Source organism: Mirounga angustirostris, unplaced genomic scaffold, assembly GCF_029215605.1.
Source record: "Mirounga angustirostris isolate CCGP_5_RB_7025 unplaced genomic scaffold, mMirAng1.0.hap1 SCAF_11, whole genome shotgun sequence".
In the NCBI taxonomy this organism is placed as follows: domain Eukaryota; kingdom Metazoa; phylum Chordata; class Mammalia; order Carnivora; family Phocidae; genus Mirounga; species Mirounga angustirostris.
Window position 1 is genome coordinate 33,773,697 of NW_026991719.1, and position 24,783 is coordinate 33,798,479.

The 24,783-nt window shown below is 46.3% G+C and overlaps 1 protein-coding gene across 1 annotated transcript in view; it reads left to right on the forward strand.

Annotated features, from left to right (window-relative positions):
* Positions 1 to 21,481, forward strand: part of TSPAN7 (tetraspanin 7) — a 125,327-nt gene extending 103,846 nt beyond the window's left edge. The window contains exons 3-8 of the mRNA XM_045876309.3: positions 2,920 to 2,994; positions 5,424 to 5,519; positions 6,893 to 7,048; positions 12,613 to 12,696; positions 20,198 to 20,273; positions 20,496 to 21,481. Coding sequence (XP_045732265.1) covers positions 2,920 to 2,994; positions 5,424 to 5,519; positions 6,893 to 7,048; positions 12,613 to 12,696; positions 20,198 to 20,266 — 480 coding nt within the window. The 3' untranslated portion in view covers positions 20,267 to 20,273; positions 20,496 to 21,481. The remainder of the gene's footprint in view (positions 1 to 2,919; positions 2,995 to 5,423; positions 5,520 to 6,892; positions 7,049 to 12,612; positions 12,697 to 20,197; positions 20,274 to 20,495) is intronic.
* Positions 21,482 to 24,783: the final 3,302 nt, after the last annotated feature.

The following is a 24,783-nucleotide window of genomic DNA, read 5'->3' on the forward strand; positions in this document are numbered from 1 at the left end:
AGACGCCTCATTTTGTGAAAGGGGAGAGTGGAGAGTCCCTCAATGCTGTGGTTAGCCCTAAGTTAGGGTGACATTTAATACCCTCTAGTGACAGATATGGGGGTGGGGGTGACTCACTCCAAAGGAACCACCTTCCAAAGTGGCACCGATTAGTCTCTCTTGACAACCTCATGGAGGTAGCATTTGCTCTGGCCACTTCCATCCTGCAGACCATGCAGGAGGCTGATGCCCTGGCCAGCACGGGTTTTTCCAGGTTGGTGGAAAAGCCAGAGTGAGGCCACACAGAGGCATTTCTGCTGCTGTCACCTGCCACTCTATGCTAGCGCCCTGGGTCCACCTTCTAGGGTTTCTTACAAGCACACGGATGGCTTTTGGTCGAGTCCTCAACTCTGCATGCCTGCTTATATCACCTGGGCAGTTTTCGAAAAACACCTTCGCCAGGGGTCCCACCTCCGGCCAGCTGAACCAGGATTTGTGGCATTGGGGCCCTGGCATCACATTCTCCGGAAGCTCTCTAGAGGATTCGATGGTACAGCAAGGGTTGGGAGCCTCGCGTTTAGTGCAATGAGTAGCAAGGGGAGAATTTACTTCAGAGGCATAAAAAAGGAAGATGGCTAAGAATCTATCTGTCCAAACAAGAAGGAAGGGGACCTGGCTTAGGTCTTTAGTGGCAGGGATGTAGCCTCTTAGGGCCTCTGTCCCCACATATGAAAGAATAGCATTGGACTCTGCTGAAGGCAGTTTCAAACCACTCTGCCATTTCCTCCTACCAATTGTGAGCTCACTAGCAGGTGAGCCTTTGGAGAGAAGTTTTGGAGGTTTTGTTTAGTTTTTGTCTTTGGTCTTTTAAAAAACACCAATTCCTTTTCTCTGCTAGATGCTGTACTGGGTGCATAACCTGCCCAGCTTCACCCAGCTAGTGTGGGGAGAGCTGGGATTGGACCCATAGACATCTCCTTCCAAAGCCAGGACTCTCTCTACTACAGTATTTTCACATGTGGAAAACTCGACCCCTACCACCTATATTTAGTACAAGCTTTCCCCAGTAGGCTTTTGGCCAAGGCCTTCTGAAGGAGAAGCAGCTGTTCTCTGGAAGCTCCCAGAAACAGGGAACTTCCCAGAGACAGGAAACTGCTGATCTGGCTGACAGGAGCGGAAGTCACTGATTAACTGTCAGTCTAGAATGTTATGGTCCTCATTTAACCTCATTAATTGCAAAACAACTGAAAATAACTATTTTCACTTTATGGAGGCCCAGAGTGGCTGGCTGCCTCTTTCCTAACAGTTAGCCCACAACAAAGCTAGGATGTAAACCTAGGAGGACATCTGATCACGTAGTCAAATGTCCTTTTTCCCACCTGCCTCCTGACAGTTACTTTCCCACAGGACTTTCTGGTGGATTCTAGGCCTGGGGTGAGACTCTCTCTGGAGTCACATGTGCTTCTCATTGCATTTTGTACTAAGTTGAGAGACAGATGTCATGTACGCGGGGCATTCTACTCATAACTGTGTTTGCGATTTTAGGGGCTGTGCTTTAAGTGTGTGTAGAGACTTTTGTTAAGATTTCAAACAAAATTGGCCTTTTAAGCCAGCATTTTCTCCTTTTAACATGTGCTACTACCCAAGAAAAATAATTTATGATCCTGTGCACATATGTACACTCTACAAATAAGTAACACGACCACGTCGAGTCTATCCAAATTCTACAGCATCACCTAGGACCATTGCAAACATTCAGGACTGTTATATTTCATTTTGAGATGAGAAGAAACAGATTGGAAGACATACGCCTTGTAGGAAAAGGATCCCTTCTCTTTCCTTTTATCTGCTTTTCAAAGCCACAAAAATGGAAACCCTTAATGTCTCATAAGTACCGTGTAATTTATCCCTGCGTGCGCACACACACACACACAGTCAACTTGGAAAGAACAGGAAGCATGAAACAAATAAGAAGCACTAAGGGTTTTAGATACTTACAAACAGTCGCATAGCTTACTTGCTTTTTAAAGGCTATCAACTCCACACGCTGTGCGGAATCAGAGAGGGAAGTAGCCCCCTGGCCCCTGCTCTAAGTGCTACACTCAAGGCTGATCACCATATTGAGGAAGAACGTTGACCCGTGTGCATTCTGGTCTTTCTGGCAGCATGGGCTTCATACAGTTGCAAAGGAAGGGGATCTGAAGCCATTTTAGGAGATGTGCTCAAGAAAACTGGAGGGATTTACTGAAACGAAGAGAAGCAGCAGGTTCACATCATGGAAGTGGTCACACATATGAAGGGCCCTTGTGTAGGAGCAAGGTTGGGCTGGTTGTCAGATCTTCTGAAAGCCGTTCTAGCACCAGGGAGTGGAAGTTACAAGTAGGCAGACTGTGGCCAAGAGAAAGGAAGTCTTCCCAGCAATGGGAAAGCTTGGAAACTGAATGGGCCGCTAGGGGTACACGGGTGGAGGGACTATGCTAAGCTTGCAGAAGCCAGATGAAGGGTGCCCGCAGACGTCAGCTGACCATCCTGGGGAAGGTGGTATGAAAGACCCCCAGACAGGGCAGAACTGTGAACCTCCAGAGTACTTGTTTTTTTTCCCCCAGAGTACCTTCTGCTCAACAATTCTAACATCAAAAATAGCGGATACCTGAGTTATAAAAAGCCCTTCCAGATTTCTCCTGGTTGAGCTGAGTCTCCGGATGGGCTCTCCTCAGCATGTGTGGTCCAAAATGCTTATGCATATTAAATAGACACATTTCTATATTGAGGCTCATGTGGGGAAATCTGGACAAGAGTATTTTTAAACTTTTCCTCAACTTTGTCTGGGGGATATGAGGATTTGTGTGATTCCCTGTGATGGAGAAGTCACCTACCCCAAAGGAGCACTCGTCCCAATCCTAACGTGTCTGCCTTTGTCCCCGTGTGCTTGATTTTCAGTATGCCATGTTTCTGTCGCTGGTGTTCCTGGCTGAGCTGGTAGCTGGCATTTCTGGGTTTGTGTTCCGTCATGAGGTGAGTGTACACAACGTAGAGAACTCGGTTGGAGGGTCTTTGGGAGGAGGATTTTTGAAACCTCTCGTAATGTGTGAGGGGCACATAGAGGCCAGTTGGCATCTCCAGTGGTATCGCTGTTTTCCAAATGTCACTTCATAGGGGCTGAAATGCCAATAAAAATCTAAATGCAGGAATTTCACCAGACTCAAAACCTTAGTTGTTGATCCTCATTCTATTTTGTGATATAGCTCCTGCAGGAAATGATTCTCTACCTTGTTTTAAAGCAGTGACCTTTGGTGTCGATCAAATATACTCCTTTTAAAATAGCAGCCTCAGCAAGGCACAAGTGGGTGTCTATAAACGAGATTTCTGTGACTGCTTGATTTCCCCCAAATAGCCTACGCTCCCCACTTCCCTCCTCAGAGCCCTGGGGGCCGCCCCTTGCCGACTGGGGGGTAGAGGCCAAGCCCAGGAGCGAGGAGCCCTGCTACTCTGTGTGGTGGCAAGGGCAATAGAGAAGAGGGCTATCATGATCTGAAACCCCTACATGGCTTTGTTTCTAACTGACACGTAATAGTTTAGACTTCGGAGGCTGGAGAAAAAGAATTCTGAGTAGTGTTTTGTGATCCTAACTATGGTTTCAAGGACATGGCTGGCTGTTTTGTATCCTGTGTGGCCCTCCTCCCATGGACTGTCACTGTGGATGCTCTGTTAAGACAATGGGTAGACACTCAGGCAGAGATGAGATGCCCTCATGCTGTCTGTAGCCACCACGGTGTCCCCTGTCAGATGTGTATAGGGGTGACAGGTCAGACAGAGTACGCGCTACAATAAAGCACTAGCGCTAACTCCCCCCGCAGTCCGTTATTGTACCCTCTAAATAGCAGTAAAGCCAGAAGTAGAGATGCGTGTGTTAGAAAGGAAAAACAAAAGAACAGCAAGATAAAGGTGGAAAACGCACTGAGGCTGTTGAACGCCTGGCATGATCTGTCCCAGACCCTGCTTCTGTGCTTGGCCAAGTTCAGTTCCCAGTGAGCTTGCTCGTGGCACTTTCTGCCCCTTTTTCCCATTGCTCTGGTCTTCCCCTTACTGGAGGTGCGATCCCCGGTGTCAAGGCTGACTTCTAGAACCTATTTTGTATATGGGTGCTGCATCTGGAATTAGATTCCCCATTCTTATTGTCAGGCGAGGTGAAACCTAATGAAGTCCTGGCCTCCACAGTCTTAGAGGTGCCCCCAACACGTGTGTGAACTCCCCAGACAAAGCTGAGCCCTTGCCCCCTCTCCTCCCACGTGCTGCCATGACTGGGCTCCCTGGGGGGTGGGGAAAGGGATACCCAGGGCCTGGACACCCTCATCTACCTCACCTCTGTGCATCTGACACATTGAGGTGAGTGGTGGGTGGGGGGTGTGAAGCCACCCTTTGCCCACCAGCAAGGGGCTTGTTTCTCCTGTGGAAGTCCTCAACATGGCCCAGGGTCTATTCCGTGCCCACCCCACAGAGACAGTGCAGGTGCAGTGAAATGAAAGGACACAGCCAGGTGTGGTATCTACCTTGGCTTAGAAGCTCCATGTGACTAGTGTCCATTGATCTCTTGTAACTAACTGTACCATGGGCAGAGCGCCTGGTATTTCAGCAAGGAGCATGCCTCTGTAAGAGAGTCACCGTACTTAGCCCAAAGCTTCCCACCAGGCAATTAGTGTCATTTGCTGTCCTCCCACCCCAGAGTCGTTTCAGCAATCGGGGGCAGTCTCACCAGACGTGGGGAGTTGCCTGGTAACACACCTGATGCTCCCCCTTCAGCAGGTTTCCAGGGGAACAGAGCTTGAAAGTTAACCCACGGCCAAATGTGCTGCCAGAGGAGGAGGAAGGGTTTTGTGAACTACCCCATAACAAGAAAAGTTCACGTCCCTCTGCCTCTCTTTCTGGCCTCAGTAGAGACAGGTTAAGTGCAGGTTGGTTTTGCCCTACTCCTGTCTACCAGAACAGGGATCCGTGTCTGGTCACAGCGCCATCAGTCTTTCTGCCTTCCAGTGGCCTGCCCTTTGTTATTCTTCTGAGCGAGGGCAGGAAAAGTTACAGACAGAAAGGTGGCCATCAGTCAATTCGAAGAAAATCAGGAGAAAAGCCAGGCCTGAGGTTGGGGCTCACTGTCACACTCTTTCAGAAACTGGCCACGTCAGTGGGTCATTTCATGAGGCGGGCTTCTTTCTCTGGATTGGGGATGAGGAAAACATTAAAAAAAAAAAAAAAAAAATTCCTGAGCTAATAAATCCCTCAGCGAATTTTCTGAGATCTTTTGTCTCAGAAGACAGGGCATTCCCTCCGTGGCCTACATTGATTCAGAGACTTTTCAGAAGAGGCCATTTTGGGGGTAGAAGTTGGTATGAATCTGAGTCCGTTTGGGTGGCGGTGGACCGGAACCACATTCCTCCTGCCTTCCACAGATCAAGGATACCTTCCTGAGGACTTACACGGATGCCATGCAGAATTACAACGGCAATGATGAGAGGAGCCGGGCGGTGGATCACGTGCAGCGCAGCGTAAGTGACATCAGGCCTTAGACTTGGGGGCTGCTGGGGGCATGGGCCCATCAGCACTTGCTATTGATTACTGTCCTTCAGTTCCATTTCTAAGAGTTCGCACCCAGTGCTCATCTAGGGTCCAGTTATCCGGGTAATCAGCATCAAGAGGGACCAGTACCTGTGGCTTTTCTTTCATCAGGATGAATTATGAGCATCCCAAGGAAAGCTAGCTTGCCCTTAATATCCAAAGTCTTGGAAAGGAGGCGATGAGTGACCTTCCTTAGCATTGGCTCCCAAAGGCTGGCATTCTAGAAGTGGTGTCTTTAGGCTGAGTGGAGAGCTCCAGTGAGCTGTGTTTCCTGGTGTGGGCAGCGTAGTGGGGGTGGACAGTGCATCTGGGAGAAGCCGAGGGTCTGGCAGGAGTGGGACTGCCCCAGGCTGCCTGGTGCTTTGTAGAGGAGGTGAGAGAAGTAGCTGCCCCCTGCCTGGTGCTCAGGGGGTCAGGTGCTGGTGCTCAAGCCTCACGGCCCATCTGGATCACCTGGGGAGCTCTTTGGTTGGTGGTAGGGGGGAGGGGGTTGCATGTTTTGTTTTGTTTTTTACTTCAGTAGCAGTATTTTTTTTTTGGCATTTTGATAACATTCCAAACTCAACAGAAAAGTTGCAAGAAGAGTATAAGGAACTGTATGCCCTTTACCCAGATTCAGTAATTCATTTCTACTTTTGCCCCATTTCCTTTAACATTCTCTATGTCAGGGGTTGGCGCACGTTTTCTGGAAAGGGTCCTGTGGTCACTATTTTAGGCTTTGAGGGCCGTGCTGTCAGTCTGTAAAGGGGTAGGCATGGCCGTGTCCCCCCAAAACTTGATTTACAAAAGCAGATAGCGGGTGGGCTATAGTTTACCAACACCAGCTCTCTCTTCCTCTTCCCTCCTTTCTCTTCCTTCCCCCCCCCCGCCCCCAATCCATTTACTATTGGCATAGCTCCTGTGACCTATAAGCCTTAAAAAGAGCTCTTTAAAGCCATTTTTGTCTCGGCTTCCCCATCCATGAGCTGGATTTAGTCGCTCCATACCTATAAGAGCGGCCAGCCCACATAGGTGATGTCGATGCGGAACCAGGCCCGAGAAGCCCTGCTTTACTTTGTAGACATGGTAAGGAAGCTAACACAACATGCAGTCTCGGACTGACTTCCTTCTCTCGGTTCAGTCGGGCTTCCCAGGGAGTATGAGCGTTAGTGGAACCCCAGCTCGCCTTTACTCACCAAAGCTGTGCCTGTTGACTTGGGGCCTTGGGCCGAGTTTCTCATTTAAACGGCCTGGGGCGCTGAGGCGGAGGACCATGGTGTCTGTGACCCACACACTTCGGGTCTTTCCCTTTGCCCCTTGACAGCTGAGCTGCTGTGGCGTGCAGAACTACACCAACTGGAGTGCCAGTCCCTACTTCCTGGAGCACGGCATCCCCCCGAGCTGCTGCCTGAACGAAACCGACTGCAATCCCCAGGACCTACACAATCTGACTGTGGCTGCCACCAAAGTGAACCAGAAGGTAGGCTTCCTCTCACCCCTGACGGCATCCGTGTTGAATGTTTGGGGGCGGAGGGGGGGGTGGGGGTGCTGGGGCTTTGGGTGGATTTGTTTCTGTGAAACTGGGACAAATGGGTTAGAAATGGTAGTCTAGGCAAGCGTGCAGGATCTTTCCCCGTGGCCCTTCACCACCTGGGACAAGGCACCCGAGGCTGTCCCCTTCTGGAGGGGCAACTGTGACTCAGCAAGAACCGACCAGGCACAGGGAGGGAGGTTGAGCAGCCGTTCCTGCTCACCTGGTGCTGGTGTCAGACAGGGAATGTGGCCCTTCTTCTTTCTGGCTGTCTTTCTTCTGCTTAATCTACCTTCTAAACATGGACTTATTCACAGCTGGATGCCAGTCCTTAGCAGGAAGGGGGACGAGAGTTGACAGACAACATCTGCTTCTGCCAGGAGGGTAGCCTTTATTTGAGGGTGCTCTCCGCTCTAGGAAAAGAAATCAGCAACTCCACTTCAACTCACTGTCAGCATCTTGAGTCCCAAAGAAATCAGAGAGAGAGAGCGAGGCGGGGAGAGAGAGAGAGAGAGAGAACTGGCTAAAAGAAATTGGAAAGGTAATACATTGTGAAAATGAGGGAAATAAAATTTCAGTTGCCAGAAGGAAGACCAATTCTGTCTTCCACTTCACAGAGAATATGGCAGAGGCGTGATAAAACGTGTATGAAGTGTGTCCATATTCTTAAACACTTCGAGAAATGCCACATAGAAAATATGTTTTGGTAAAACAGAAGGGAGGGGAAAAAACCAACCCTGCTGTTGACTTTACCTGCTGTTATGCAGCCATCAGGTAAATTTTCTTTTCTTACTCAAAAAAATTCTATTCTTCCAAGGTCTTCAACACTTGACGTGATCTGGGCCAACTGCTGAATAATGCATAGAAGATAGCCATCCTCTCAAGATGAGATTGTTAAGAGACAGTTTCTGTATTCTTACCCATTTAATGTTGGTATTTGTAGCATAAATGCTGCAGGGCATTGTTGCCATTCTAGAAGCTCATTTTGTCATCCTGGGCTTATTACTTGCTATTGGTGCGATGAGAGGTAATAAGATGTTCCGTACTGACCGCTTCTTGTCTTAGCTAAGAAGACATCTGTTCCTCTTGGAATTTTCTTAAGAACCCAAAGGTTGAGGCTTCCTTTGCCTCTCATCGGTAAGGTGACTTCTGGTCTCTTCAGGGGCATCCCCACTGAGCCCCCGGAGATGTCCTTAGGCTGCCATTTTACGAAGCACTGAGCATACCCAGCTCCAACGGATGCTCCAATTTATAAAAGGCAAGAAGCACTTTAAGGCAGTGACGTTTGGGCATGACAGAGCCTCGGGAGGATTTCTGTAGAAGCAGCAACCATCAGCCCGGGTAGTCTTTTTTTTGCCCCCAAGCTTCCTTTTCCTTTGTGAAAGCTGGGGATCTAGAAGTCAAGAGCATGGGCTCTGGCGTCCGACTCCAGTTTAAATCCTGGTTCAGCCACCTGCAAGAGGTGACCTTTCTCAGTCTTATTTTCTTATTTTTCTCAGCTGTAAAAGGGAGATGATCATTCCTGCCTCTTAGGATTGATAGGAGGACTGAACGAGATAAAGTAGCTAAAGCACAGGGCCCGGCCCCGGAGTAAGGACCGGAGAAATGTTAAGTGTGATGTTCAGTGTCAACTGCAATGTAAACAGCACCAGGGTGATGGTGGAGTTTGTCTCCCTCTATATACCACACTGTCCTTTATTAGGAATGATGCAGCAGGTCCTCAGAGGGAAGATCTTTTGTTAGTCTTCAAAAGCTAGTTTAGAGTCCTATCCTATAGTGCATCTCTGTGATCTTTAGAATTACTTCCAGAAAGAAAGATAGGGTAGCATTTTCTTTTTTTCATTTCATTCATTGATAACCTGCAAATTGACCTCACTCCCTGCCTCTCCACCACACCCCCATCCTGCTTGATTTACATTTTCCTGGGTACCTCAGATACCTGGAAAAGGGGCTTAACTTCTCCAACCTGGCTTTCTCTGTGGAGAGAAAGTGAGTAAAGACTGAAATTTGTCTACTGAGTCTCATTAGATGTTCCCATTTCATTCCCACGCAGAACTCTGGGACAAATGAAGGCCCGGGTCTGAGTCTCAGATGCCTCACTATAAAAGGCAGGAGATAGGGCTGGGATGAATACACTAATAGTAGATGCTCATAAATGTTAGCCCCCCTCTTCTGACTCCCTCTCCCAGGAGGCTTAACTACTGCCCCCCTGTAGTTCTACGGAATCCTCTTGTTTGGAATACATGCATTCTAAATCCTTGCCGATCTTTTTGTGTCTTGAACCCTATGATTTAATGGCACAGAAAGATGACTCTTGGCTCTCACCTGGCAGCCTGAGAAACCTGCCTTGTATAAGTCACTGGGAGAGAGCGGGAGGGAGGTGAGACTAGCTAAACAGGATGTTTATTGTTTTGTGTAGGGGATGGGATTTATTTTGGTTTTGCCAGCAGGATGTTGAAATATCTGCAAGTTCACATGGCTGACAGCACTGACTGAGCCCCTACTCCATCAGAATTCTTGACATTTTTAAAGAGCAAGGGCGAGAGGGATGTTTCCCATTGGTGACTGTGTTGGTTTCAACATGCAGAAAGGGCGAGCAAAGGACCTGTTCTGTTTCTGGATGTTTCCTAGGACACTTAGCAGGTCTCTGTAGGTTTCTCTCACACCTGACCACCAGGCTTTCATTTGAGGAAATGAAAAGAGATTGTTGTGGGCAGATAAGATCATGGTGTAGTGCGGAATGTGAGGTGGAATGCAAACATGGCCTTGCTATCTACAGATCTGAGCTAAGACCTGGAGAATGGGCTCACCGGTCCGCCTGGTGAGTAACAGAGGAATCCAGAGATGGAAAGCATTGATTTCAACCTTGCTCTTATACTGTTTAGAAAACGACAAAGAAGTGAAATCACTTTTATCTTCCCATTTTAAGGAACCCTCCTACTGATAGGATTATCTTCTTTGGAGTGAAAAGCCATGGGAGAACTTTTCTTCTAGAAGGGTGCTCCTCAAGCTTTAAAGGGCCGCTGAAACATCTAGAGATAGTGGTCACATTCATTAAAATTCATTAAAAAATGAACAACCCAGGGATTTGGCGATTCTGATGGAGGGAGTCCGGAGCGAGGCCTCAGATTCTGCATTTCCAGCAAACTCTTGGGGGCTGCTGCTGCCCCTGGAAGAGCCCCACTTTGAGGAGCAAGGTTGAGAGAGAATGATTTCGTCACAGTTGCACTAATGACGGAGACCGCATGTTTCCAGTTTCTCCTGCTGGTTGGAGTGGGCTTATCAACAATGTGATTGACTCTGCTCCGAGTCTCTTACAAATGGAACAGAAATCATACATCAGAAAAATATATTCCACTTACATGCAGAATCGAAGTTCATAGGAAAAATATCTATGCCAAGATATATTGCAGAGTAAGAAAGTCACCCACCTCGCTTTTCTCTGGTCTTTATTGTTGGGTTTGGGTTTCCATATCTTGAGGTGACCTACCACTGGCGTTGGACTGAATGAACTTCATCCCTCCACCCGACCATCACCGGGGTGGGGGAGAAGATACGGTCATGATGGCCACCTGGGCAAAACGTGGTCTTAGCTGCTACCATCCAGGAAAGCGTTCCAATATCCATCTCTCCTCTCGCCTTGAATTCTTCCTAACCCAACCTGCTCGCCCTTCCACTACCTTTTGGAAAGTAGTGTGATAGATACTTTCACTAGTAAAAATGAAATCAGCCAGCAGTCTTCTACTACAAAGGGAGAATCAAATTTCAGAATTCCTCATGAGCAGAAACAGATTTCCTTTCCCACCCGCCCCCGGCCTTCAAATTTGCATCAGCTAACCAAGGAGTATAGTTGGCCCATTGCATTGAAAACACATATCAAAGTGCTGCTAAGTTAATGCACTTCTCCTCTGCAGACAGACTGCAGATGCATAAAATATCACTTATTAGGAGGTACAGCACTGGTAGAATTGTCATAAGCTCTGAGAAATGTTAAATTGCTAAATTTTGAATTTCAATATGGGAGACGTGGTTTTTTGTGGTCTTCAGATATTATTGCAATTTAGTGTGCCTTTCTTGATAAACAAAAGTCCTTTTTACCCTGTTTATGAAATTAATGTCTTGATTTTTGCAGACTTTATACATTCAAGTAGAAGCCGTTTTTCAGAAAACTGGAAAAAGACCATGTCTTCTGAGACAGTATAAGTCAGTTCAGAAATCTAGGCTGACTTGGCCCAGTTTCAAATAAATATACATATAAACACACAGACACACAGACACATAGACACACACACAGACACACACACAAACACACACGAGTTCGACCTGTCAGGCATTTAACAGCAAGAGTCAGCTTTTGCCTTTGCATTATGGGTGATACACAAAATTTGGTGTTTCCTACATGGACTAGGCTGATAAAATGTAATCCTGGATAACAACAGCAAAAAAACTTGTTTAGCAACATGGTTGAACTCCAGCCATATCATTTATTTTAAAGAAAGGTGATTCACTTTATCAGTATTACACTAACATTGAAGTTGGTAAAATGGGTGTTGGTTTTAATCACATTTGGAGATTTCATGGTATGAAAGGGAAATTCACTTCATTTTATGGATGAAGTTATTGACCTCTAGAAAGGAGAAGTGAGGGGTGCCTGGGGGGCTCAGTCGGTTAGGCGTCTCTTGGTTTCTGCTCAGGTCATGATCTCAGGGTCGTGCAGGGAGTCTGCTTGAGATTCTCTCTCTCTCTTGCTCTCTCCCTCCCCTATCACTCCCCCCACCCTCTCTCTCTCTCAAAATAAATAAATAAATCTTAAAAAAAAAGATGTGACTTGTTCAAGGTCACATAGTAAATTTATGGAAAAGATGACTTTAAAACATAGGTTTTTCCCTGTTAAAAAATAAACTTAATGGTCTCCTTGGAAAGAACCCCAAGACACCTTAAAGGTGGCAGGCACTCAAACACCCCCCTGTGACCTGACAATTTCACTTTATTTTTCTAAGATTGTATCACTTGTTGTCAAAATGCTAGTAACCATGTTTATTATGCTGAGTCTTTCTATGCAAGGATGTGGAATGACTCTGTGTGGTTGGAGTCTATGGGGTTTGCTTCATAGGTCTGACAGATCTGCTGCTACACCAAATCCTACCACTGAAACATTTCTGGATGAAACTACATATCTGGGACTTGCTTTAAAATAATCCAGCCAGGGGAGGAGAGTTGAGGAGATTTAAGTGAAACCAGATTGGCCACATGTTCATTGTGAGGTTAGAGAAAGAGTCACTTGGCGGGGAGGGGCCGGGGGGGGGGGGGTCATGGTACTACTCTCTGTACCTTTTTGTATGTTTGAAATTTTTCTTTTTTTAAGTTTGGGAAGAATGCTAGTGAGTTCCTACGGTGAGTTGCAGCTGTATTTGTCAACTGTGGGTCGGAGTGTATGTTGGGAGTGTTGCAAGTTAACACAGCTCAGTCTGGCCCCGGGTGTGAAAGGCATCTCTCTCTCTCTCTGTTTGCAGGGTTGTTATGATCTGGTGACCAGTTTCATGGAGACCAACATGGGAATCATTGCTGGAGTGGCTTTTGGAATCGCGTTCTCTCAGGTAGGCTGCGTAATTGTGCGGTCAGGCCTGGCCTTCCCCAGCCTCCTGCCCCAGCTTCCCTCCCCCGTCTCCGGATTCCCCGCCTGCCCCCCCTGCGCCTAGGGAGAGGCTGATAGATGGGGTCAGAGCTCCTTGCTCATTAGTCCTCAGGTCATCTGTTTATTGATTTTCCTTTTTCAACTTAAATGAAGTTTTGCCATCAAGGGAATATCAGTTACAGTTCAACTAATGACTAGCTCCAGAAAACAAGTTGCTTCTTCTGTAGGTCAAATGGAGGTTAACTGAACAAAGTGCTGGCTTAATTGGAGCATAAACAACTCCAAACATCAAATAGCTGATCTGGATTTGGGGGAGGCTTTTTTTTTCTGGTTGACCTGTCCCTGTTTTGTTCTTCGTTCCTGTCGATTATGCACGAGCTGTCTCCCTTTACAGAAAGCCTACAGTTAGCGAACGTCATCTTGCAATCATTACTTTCATCCTAAGTTTGACTATGGTTCCTTACGAGGAAACGGAATTTTTGTCTATTGTGTAGCCCTTTATCTCCACGCAGCCTCTATAAAATAATGGGAGAAGTCATTCTGCCAACGAAGTGCGCCACACGTCCTCAAGGAAAGAACAAGATTAAGCTGACTCTAAAATTTGGGCCCCTCCACCTGGCAGTACAGTATCCCACAGGCCTCTGATCTCCCAGCCAAATGATCATATTGTTGCAACGATAGTGCTGTGGGTGGGAGGATTGGTGTGTATACTTAATCAAATGAAAACTTGATGTATGTTTAACTCCAAATTTTTTCGGGCCAACAGATGGTTTTTCCAACAAAGCCCAGTTAACGTTCTCTTGGTAATATTTCTCCCCCACTCTAATTTCTCCTACCTGAATTCTATATTTGCTCTCTCAGACTATACTTACCTTTTCCCTGCCCCCTCCCATACCTCCTTCCTTCCTGCACACATTCGTTCTAGCCAAGTTCGTTCTTCAAAATTTTTAATTGAAATATGGCATATACAGAAAAATACGTGAATTATAAATGCACAGCGTAATAAATCAGCACGATGTGAACATACCTGTGTCACCCTCACTTAGATCAAGGACTAGAACGTGGCCCTAGTAGTTTTTTGCAAAGAAAGGGTTTTGCCCCAGGTCAGTTGACAAACTTCTTCCTCAGCAGTGACAAAAACCTAGGTGACATTTCATCTGACGAGAGCATGCGGGCTCATCCCATGGGAGTGCGCGCTCCTTGTGGTGGCTTCAGAATTCTTTCGCCGTGCTTCTTCATGGTTTGCAGCTCATGAAGGGAATTACACTCTCAACACGCCAACACGCAAACCAAGATGGCACCACAAACCATGCCGGTTCGTCTCCAGAGACCTTTCCCAAAAAGTTGCTGCCCAAAATTTCCTCCAATTGCTATCCTACTTGAGTCATAACACTTCAGTGACATGTCTGTAATGGCCAGGGGACGTTTTAGAGGATCCGGGACGCGCGTCCGATATAGACGTGCAAGGTGCACTAGAGAGCTTGCACATCCGTTTGTGCGTGTATATGCAGGGTCAGGTTAATGCCACCGACAGGCCAGATGTGTGCTTGGAGGCTGGGGACGACTGTCCCCTCGGAGGAAGGACTATAGGTGAGGTCTCCCCTAATGGCTCACCTAGAATCATAAAGGGACCTGATGCCAATACTCTCCATGGGGAGAAGAGAGCCTCACAGAGCCTGGAATCTCATGGATAAAACATCATGTCATCTAAGAATGTTCCTGCACGGCCACGAGGGGCACGGGGGATTCTCCCATTTTCATTAGTGAGGTGAACCAAGTCATGAAGGATCTGATTAAGACCTCTCTTCTACTTCTCTGTCATGCTTCCCTATGAAGGGGGTGGGGTGGGGTGGGGTGGGGATTTCTGCTTTAGACAAATTGCCGGTGAGCATTAATCCATCTGTGCTAACCTTGAAGAAATCCCTGACATGGGGATTGTGGAGTTTGCTCTGTGGTCCTCTGGGGCAGTGAGAGAGGGGCCAGCATCCCTGAGGGAACCTCCAAACAGAAACTCTACAGAGATTTTAGGTCTCATCAAGGTACCACATCATTGTTGGGCTAAGACAACAAAACACAAAGCCCAGTGGCATCGCCTAGCCAATACCATTCACCCCCGGGACCAGACAGGTGCGTGAGGCAGAGACTTGGGACCTGCCATGCTCCACTGGAGGCAGGGGGAGGAAGAGCCACAGCTGCCTTTAACTAGCGTGATGTGCCAGGAGCTGAAGTTGGCTTCCACATACCAGTGGGTCCGAGGCCTCTCCGGGACAGCAGCGGCCACTTACCAGAAGCCTATTCAGGAAGAACCAGCCATACCGGTCCTGGTCAATGACCCAGAACCAAAGCTTTAGCCACATGTGTTTAAAATTTTTAGGACCAGTGTCAGAGTAAAACCTAGCACCTGTTGGCTGATTCAGGTGAATCACTCATGTTGGTCGATGTCTTGGCCTTTCTATACTGAAGCAGGTTCTACTGAGTAGAGGCCAAAGTAGGTAGCAAAGAACAGAGCTCTGTCACGTGTTCTCTCCCTCCCTCCCTCCCTCTCTCTTTCTCTTCTCCCTCTCCTCTCCCTTCCTCTTCCCCTTTCCTCACCCACCCTCCACCTGCTCCTTGCCCTTTCCCTCCCCTGCTCTGCTAACATCCACATCCACGCTATCATCTGTGGGAACAAACTAGCCTTGCACATCTGTTGTGTCAGAAATAAAGGTGGTATAAAGTACAAGGCAAACTAAGCCAAATCTAGCCTTTCCACAGACTATGCAAAAACTTTGTCCCTGGTTAGCTCATTTAGCCAACTTAAAGCCCCTGAGTTCTGTTTTTGGGGTGGCAGGATTTGGGCAGGCATTTAAGACTTCCTTCACAAACTCCCATGGCCTGAGCCCTCTCAAGGGAAAACCCATTTGTCTGGACTCGATGGGCAGGTCCTGCTCCCCTATAAATTCATAGCAGGAAGTTGAGTGTTTTGCTAGGGTACCTCCTCCATGCATCTCTGGCAGCTCCTCTTTTACTCAAGAGAGCTTGGAGAGGGAGACACGCACAAGCAGAGTGTGCCCACGTGCACGCACGAGAGGGAGAGGGAGGATAATGGGAATATCACCCCCCACCCCGCCTCTAACATGGCCCGGAAGCCAAAGCTGAAGGTGTCTGAGTCTGGCCGCTCACTCCGTTTGAGACACCGCCCCTCCCCTTGGCCGGCCTTCTGCTGTGCGCTGCAGGCGAGGCGCAGTAAGCCTTCTGCATCCAGTGGAAACAGACACATGTCTGTCTAGCTTCACTAGACGTGGAGCGTGCTAGGCTGGGTTAATCCTCCACATCACAGAACGGTCCTGAGTGGGGACCGTAGAGCTATTTTCCAGAAGGGGAGGTTTGAGTGGCTTGCTTGAGGTTGGGCTGCTATTCTAGATCCAGGCTTATAATTCTGACCCCTCCACCTGGCCTGCAGTCTTAAACTTTGGGGCCAGAGATCGTCCTTGATCTTGCCTCAGAGAACCTGTACAGGGAACTCGTCTTGTGCTTTTATAATGAAAGGGATTGAGTCTGTGAAATTGAAAGGAAAAGCGTACTCATCAAAAAAGACAGATCCGGGGCGCCTGGGTGGCTCAGTCGTTAAGCGTCTGCCTTCGACTCAGGTCATGATCTCAGGGTCCTGGGATCGAGCCCCGCATCGGGCTCTCTGCTCAGCGGGAAGCCTGCTTCTCCCTCTCCCACTCCCCCTGCTTGTGTTCCCTCTCTCGCTGTGTCTCTCTCTGTGAAATAAATAAATAAAATATTTAAAAAAAAAAAAAGATCCTCCTCCTACCCATCCATCCCCTGACCCGCACCCCTGTGGGGCCTCTTTCAGGGCCCACAGGCTGCTGGGATGATTCATTATGAACCAGGAACTCTTTTCTGGGACTTAAGACCTTTTTCCTGTAGAGGGCTGGACGAAGCTGTTCATAGCCTTGATGAGACATGGCCAAAGAAGGCTAGTGGAACTATTTACTTATTCCCCTAGTATCTTCAGGGCCTGAGATGGTCCCGAATAGCATTTATACAGTTTTATGTCAAACCAGATTCCTTGGCACTTGCCCAAGGCACGGAAGTTTTATTTGGTCTCCCACCTCAGTCATTAGCATACCATCTCCACAGGCATGATAAGGATCTAATAAGCTTTTGACCTATTGCTTGTCGCTTGCTTGTTCAGAAAGTTGCCTTTACAACTTTGCTGTCCTCTCTGTGGACTGGAATCGGGAATTGGGCCACCTTTGCCTCCCAGGGTGATGGCAGGGAGGACGCCCTGGGCCTATTGGCCCTTACCTCTCTGGTCTTCGCTGGCCTGGGCCCCACCTCTCTCGTGCCCTTCTCTCCCACCTCTTGGCATCTACCGGGTCCCCGGTGAAGTGCAGAGCCCCAGTGGGGCACCCCATGTCGCTCGACCTGTCAGGCTGTCTCTGTGGGAGGGCCTTGAGAAAGCCTGGAGTCAGCCTTCTCTTAAGTGGAGGCCTTTTCTTCTCTCTCCCCCTCTCTGGCTTCTCAGTTCTTGAAGTGGCGGAACGTCCCAGAGGTTTCCATGACCCAAAAGAAAGCAGAATATAGTACTGACAAGGCAGACAGTGGTAAAAATAAAATGTCACCTCAAAAAAAACTAGATGAAGATGAATTACAAAGTCTTCGTCAACCAAATATAAATAATCTGATCTAAAACTCCAGAGGCCATCTGGCACCAGGCCTTTCACCGGCCACCGGAATGGTGAGGAGTGGCTCTGGGGTCTCCGTCCTGAGGGGTTCCCAGCATGAGAGACGAGCCCCCCTTTTCCTCTCTCCATCCGGGCCTTAAAGCAGAAGTCTGGCCTAGTGCCTACTTCAGCCTTGCTACCCACCAGCAGCGTGCTTCTCAGGGGCACAGAACGTACCTCTACTCTTTGAGGGGCTTTTTCCATATAGTTAGCCTGAAACAAGAGTTCATCAAAATAAGGATGGACTTTTCTGGCTACAGATGAACTGGGTCTAGTGGCAAGCAAGCGTTTGTCCTGACTCACACTGAGGCAGAGGCCCTGACTTTGGCTGAACAGGCTTTCCATCAGGTACCCAGAAATCACTTGGTGACAGCTACTATGAACTATAGGATGCTTCCCCCCTCCGCCCCAGCTCCTGACTTTCCCTGAACTTGGTACTTATGGAGGTGAGAGGTCAAAGTTTTCTCTCAAATATGGTAAAAACACTAGAGCAAATTTGAAATCCGTAACCCTGCGAAAATCCAAAATACCTACCACACCCCAAATCCTAGTTTTTCTTGCACTAGAATCAAATACAATAAAAGCCAGTGTGTGCAAAATACTGTTTTCATATAGCTTCTATGAACCTCAGTTCAGGATGCTATTTTTTTTTTTTTTTTAGGAAAACAAATTTCTTAGTAGATCTTGAAAAATAATTTTAAAAATCTGTCTTCTTCCGTGGGCAAACAGAAGGTATGTTCTTGCCCCAGAAATATAAAACACAGTGAGGTTTTTTGATTGTTTGTTTGTTTGTTTGGTTTTTTTGTTTTTGGTTTTGGTTTTTTGAAAAGCATCTTTCTTTTTTTTTTAATTTTTTATTTAAATTCAATTTCGTTAACACATACTGTATTATTAGTTTCAAGGTAAAAGGCAGTAAGTTTAAAAGCAAGTAGCTTTCATTTGTACTGATATTTTTAGAAGTTCTTGTTTCTGTGACAAAGTCCAGTGCTTAAGAATAATGCTGGTACTCATATGCAGAGTTAGGAATTCCGGCTTTGTAATGTAAGCACATTCTGGTATTTTCAGCTGTCAAGGCAGGAAGGAACCCCTGATAGTGTGACACAGAGGAGTGATTCTGGAAAAGGACAGGGTCTAGGCTGAGCTGTAGGGGTGGGGGGGGGAGGCAAAGAAAGGGGCTGTCCTCCGACAGGGAAAGAGGGTAGAGTCTTAAGTTCTGGATGAACTACCAGTGTGGTTTGGGGGAAAATTCTTTAACCTCCCCTGAGCCCATGCTCTTATCTGGAAGGTTAGGACAGTAATATCGTACAGGGATGTGGTGAGGGTTAAATAGCTTGATACACTTGAATATGCTATACGTCTAATGATCACTTGGGTTTTTTTGGGCCGAAATCTGATTTTTAAGAGTATCAGGTGTGTTAGGGGCGCCTGGGTGGCTGAGTTGGTTAAGCGTCCGACTCGATTTCGGCTCGGGTCATGATCTCAGGGTCGTGGGATTGAGCCCCAAGCCAGGCTTCATGCTGGGCATGGAGCCGTCTGAGATTCCCTCTCTCCCTCTCCCTTTTCTCCTCCCCACTGTGCTTTCTCTCTCTCCTCTCTCTCTCAAAAAGTATCAAGTGTGTTCCGGTGTACGTTGGTCCCAGAAAATGGCAGTTCTAATGAAAAGGGACAAGGTACAAGGTTCAAAGTCCTTACGGTGCGGGGGCGGGGGGGGGGGTTAATTTGTGTCATTTGGCACAGAATTGTGGAGGTTACAGCCATGGCTCCTTTGGTGATTTGGTGGTTTGGGCAGGATACTATGAATTTTGTGGCACAAAATGATGTTGGTCAGAGCCTTGGTAGGAGATAGGGTGAGTTCAATAAGGTGGTGATTTTTCCTCACCTGACGGAACTTATGGTTTTTATGTTTCATGGCATAGTTTTACTTTTAAAAAGGAAGATAAGAATCCAGGATTTCAGCAAGAAAGGTAGCTGTGTTCAGGGGTTGCCCCAAGCCACAGTGGGACCCGGTGTGCCTGCCTGTGTCCCACCTGTAAGATAAGGGCCCCCGCGTGGCCTGGATGAATCGCTTCTCTCACCTGGAAGGCCGGTTGACGCACCAGCACTGGGTGCCAGCCCTCACAGCGCCAGAGTCTGCACATCTGAGGTGGAAACCAAAACGTAGGCCTAAAATATCTACATGGCTAGAGACAAAGAGAAATTAAAGGCCTGATGTCCCCTTTCCCCTAACCCAACACCTACCACTCTCAAGCCATGGCTTTCTTGCCTCACCTGGCAAACTCACCCAGGCAAGAATAGTGTCTCGTTGCCTTAAGGGAAGAAAGACTATCCTGTTGGCCATGGATGGCAGAGGGATCGCACCATGTTGTGCTATCTGCCCGATGCACACGTTCGGCCTTTTGGGGCATACCTTACTAATTCTGTGGTCCTTCCATTTTTTCCCCTACTCTCGTAACACACGAGCAAATCGTAACACTGCTTATGTGTCAAAAGTTGTTTTTAAGCAGCCAGAGCACGCTAGAGTGGAACCTCATGGCCGGTTCTAGAACCTCCAGGTGTCCTGCCCTAGCAGTCAGACTCCCGAAGTCTTAGACGCCCCCCAGGGAAATCACGTTTGATCTTTTTCTTTAGTGCCCTTTTCCTCATTCGCATACGAAAGCCCTCAGTTGTTAAAAATTACATCTGGGGGGCCAAAGAAGTGTGCAGTTCAGTGACTTGAGATTGTGGTCTTCGTTTCTCTTCTGGCAACAGCTGATCGGCATGCTGCTGGCCTGCTGTCTGTCCCGGTTCATCACGGCCAACCAGTATGAGATGGTGTAAGGAGAAGGTGAGTGCATGTGGGGAGTGTTTAATCTCGGGGTTCTCCCTCTGGGGCACACCCTGCCACTTAACCTACCTGATCTCGGTAGCACCCGCGCACGTGCTGAAACCTCATTTCTGTGGCCCAGGGAGGATGGTGTGAAACGTCTGAATGCTCCTTTTAGCTTGTTACCTTATTTTAAGTCCTTATTAACCGTAAGTCACTCACGTGTTTTCATTTCTCTCGCAGTCTTTCAAGCACGATGGAATAAGAGACCTGTTTTAAAAAGGAACCACAGCACTCTCTGAAAGACTTCCAGAGGATGTTAGAGCACAGTACCTAACACACCCGCCCCCGCGCTCCCTAACCCCCCAGCCAGTGTGCAACCGACCCGCCCGCACAGTCTCGCTCCGCCTTCCAGCCCGCATCCCGTGTACCGTTCCATTTGGTGAAGCCCCGTCGTGCCAGAGTGTAGCCGGGTTCCCTGCATCCAGTCCTAGCGGACCCCACCTGAGGCCCCCTGCGTGCCATCTCCTTCATCTGTACTTGGTCCAACTCTAGCTCATTGTAGGTGACTGGTTATCACACCATCCCTGGCCCCGCCAGGCCCTGCATGTAGTGTGGAAGGTTCCCGCTCACCCTTCAGGACTGATAAATGCCATACCGCTTGATGTAGATAAGCTGATAGCTGTCTGTTCTTTTGGCTTAATCTCCTTTGGTTTGGTCTTCCCTTTACTAAGGCTCTTTCCTACCTTCTTCAGGCTGCCTAGGATATGTAAAGACAGACATCAGTAATGGTCCGTGAGGAGGAAAAAGCCTGCGTCATGCATGAAGGAAATAGCTGAGCGTTAGGTGGCCTCCTTGCTCATTATTGTTACATGCCTGGGCGTGTGTAGACAGTTTAGTGGTCCCCATGCCTCTCGGGTGAAACCCTGTATAATCCTGTTACCAAGCTGTATTGTTGCCTCCTGTGAAGGAGATAATAATACTTCCGTTCTTCCCCAATTAATTGCTCTTGTGTTATTTCACTTCTTTCTGTATTTTTTCTTTGCATCGACATTACGGACATCGAGGACCTCAGCAATTCAGTTTAAAAACGAATGTGAAGGGGGAACAAAGTCAAAATATTTTTAGAAGAACTTAAGAAACAATGCCTCTGTCTAGCATGCCAACAAGAATGCGTTGATATTGTGAACATTTGTGATACATGTATTAATAAATAGAATCATTACCAATTGCTGCGTTTTGCTCTTATTGGGGAAGCGTCTAAACACATAATTTCTACTTCATCTTGCTCCACGGGGGATTGGGAGTGGACCACCACCTTACACGCTGCCACACCCCCCCACGCATGCTCCCACCCCACTGAAATAGCCTCGGGCAAGTGCAAATGCCGAGGGGTCAGACTTTTTTACCGACATTTCAGAAACTTGAATCATTTACCATGAACAGGATTACTGTTGGCTGCAAAAATAGAAGCTTCATATTATTTCAGGCTAGAGGCGGAAAGGTTTCAGCAAAGTTTTCAAAACTCTGAATGTCATTTACCAAAAAAAAAAAGGAAATGAGCATCTATTCTTTCCTTCCTTGTTTCTAATGAGCATGTATTCTTCCTTTCCTTCTTTCTTGTCTGGATTGAAGAAACTCAGTCTGGAGAAGACATGACATCACACCGTGCAGTCGTCCCCGTGCCCTGGTTTGGACTAAATTATGGAATCCTTACGCTTGATTTAAGCATTTTAGCAATAGGTGCAGTGTAGATTATATGCGATCTGTATTTTCCTTCTTAATGAGTCACCTTAAAAAAAAACAAAAAACTCATGAAAACATATATTGATCTGTTCCCAAATAAGTGGATCTAAAAAGCTACCTCTTCTCTGCAGAGCAGAGTTCCTCTTCAAAGGGTCAACATTTTTAGAGAATTAAGATCTATCTTTCTTGGAGTTTTCCTTGGGTTTTTCTCTTAACTTTTTGTGTTGCATTCTTAGCTCATTGATTTGTGCTTTAAAAAAAAGTGCTGCTTTAGCTGCATTTCAGTTTTGGTTTGCAACTTTTGTTGTCTTTTATTCCAGACATTTTGCAGTTTTCTTTAGGATTTATGCACTGAGCCATGTAGGATTTTTTTTTTTTTTAAATTTCCAAACGTGTAGAGTTTGAGGCTGCCTTTTTGTTCAAACAAACTTGGTTTGTAACATAAAGATTCTTTGTTATTTGTTGAGGCTTGTTTTGTGCCCTAGTATATGGTCTGTGTTTGTTCTGCATGTATTTGAAAGGTATGTGTATTTTCTAATTATAGGTGCAGGGTTAGAACAAAGTTGTAAATATATTCAAATAGTAAATTTTAGGACTATTGTTCGAATTGTGTGTTCTTAGGAATATTTTATCCGTTTGACCTATCAGGTTCTGAGAATGGTGCTTAAAATCGCCTACTGGGACTGTGGATTCTGTCAGTTTTTGCTTCGTGTATTTGTTTTTAAGATTTTTATTTATTTACTTGTTAGAGTGTGCGCACAAGCAGGGGGAGCGGCAGGCAGAGGGAGAAGCAGGCTCCCCACTGAGTGGGGAGCCCGATGCAGGACTCGATCCCAGGATCCTGGGATCATGACCCAAGCCAAAGGCAGACTGAGCCAGCCAGGCATCCCTTGCTTCGTGTTTTTTTAAGCAATAGTGTTAGGGACATGCAAATTTAAGATTATGTCTCACTGATGAATTATTTCCTTTGTCATGATGGGCTGACCCTCTTTATCTCTAATTATGATTTTTCTTTTTGTCTGATATTACAGTTGTTATAATTACCTTTCGTTTGATGAATATTTGCCAAGGGTATTGTTCCAAATCCCTCTGCTTTCAGCCTCTCTGTGTAGTGTTTTAGACATGTCTCTTAAACAGCATATAGCTGCATTTTTTGTTTTTTAGCTCAGTCTGAGAAAGTCTTAACTGAAAAGCTTAATCCAGTTATATATTATTACTGATATATTTGGTTTTATTTCTGGCACATTTTTTTTCTGTCTAGTCTTCATTTCTTTCTTGTTTTTTTTCCCTGCCTCTTTGTTTTATTTTGAATTTATGCATTATATGTTTATTCTTTTAGTGATTAATCTTATTTTCTTACTCTGCATACATGAACTGGAAAGTTAATCAGAATCTCCATCTTCTTCCAAATTATCACAAAGACCTTGGAGTGTTTTAACTCCAGGCACCTCTCACTTAACTTTCATGCTTCCATTCCCTGATGCTGTATTTCTACCATCTCCCGAAATGGATCCTGTCACTGTTTTCAGAGTTTATTTAGATTTACCTATGTGCATACCAGTTTTTTGTTTCGTTTTGGGTTTTTAAACATTGCCTCTTTCATCTTATCCTTTGGGGTTCAGTTTTGGGTTATGTTTAGTTTGTTATTTCATTAAGGGGTTTATACGTGCTAAATCATCTCAAACTTTGAAAAATCTCCATGTCATTTGCATTCTTGAATGATAGTTTAGCTGGGGCTAAAATTCTAGCTTAGTAGTTGAAAGTAATTCTGGCCTTTTACTATTATTAACAGTAAGTCTAATTGTTCATATTTGGGTCATTTGTCATTTCTCCCTAGTAATATCATTTATCCCTAGTTGCCTTTAAAACTGTCTGGTTTTTTCCCCCAGCTTTATTGAGATACAATTGACCTATAACATTGTGTAAGTTCAAGATGTACAGTGTGATGATTTGATACATGTATACATTGTGAAATGTTTACTCCAATTAGGTTGGTTAACACATCCTTCATTTCATATAATTTCCAATTTTGTTACTGTCATGATGAGAACATTAGAGATCTACCTTCATAGCAACCTTCAAGTATATAATACAGTATTTTTAACTATAGTCACCATGCTGTATGTTACATCCCCAGAACTTATAAATGAAAGTTTGTGCTCTTTGACCAACACCTCCCCATTTCCTCCACCTCCCAGGACTAGGTCCTGTTCTTTTAATAGATGCTGGAAAAGATAATTGCATGCTGACCTCCTTTGGATAGCTGAATCATGGTTAGTACCAGATAGCCTTGGTCATCATTGCACATAAAGCACCTGGAAGAAAATAATGCACATCTTATAGTGATGCTAGTCCAGTGCTCTTGGATTGAGTGTTTTAATACTTTTAATCTAATTGCCAAACTTTCTTCTTTCTAAATCTTTATGAAAAAACAACTCACTAAAGCACTGTAAGACTTTGCCTTTGATGATCCTCTTCTATATTTGATGGACTTTCTACCTTCTATGTCTCTTAGAGCCTTTCATTTTTTCTCATGTCTTTACTTCTTGAAGAGCATCCTGGATCACTTCCTCGGTTATATAAGTCTTCCAGTTCTTTTCTCAATTTTGTCTAATTATTTTGAATATTCTGTAAGTTATTTTTCATTTTTTTTGTTTAAAATCTTCTGTTCTTGGGGCGCCTGGGTGGCTCAGTCAGTGAAGCGTCTGCCTTCAGCTCAGGTCATGATCCCAGGGTCTTGGGATCGAGCCCTGCTTCGGGCTCCCTGCTTGGAGGAAAGCCTGCT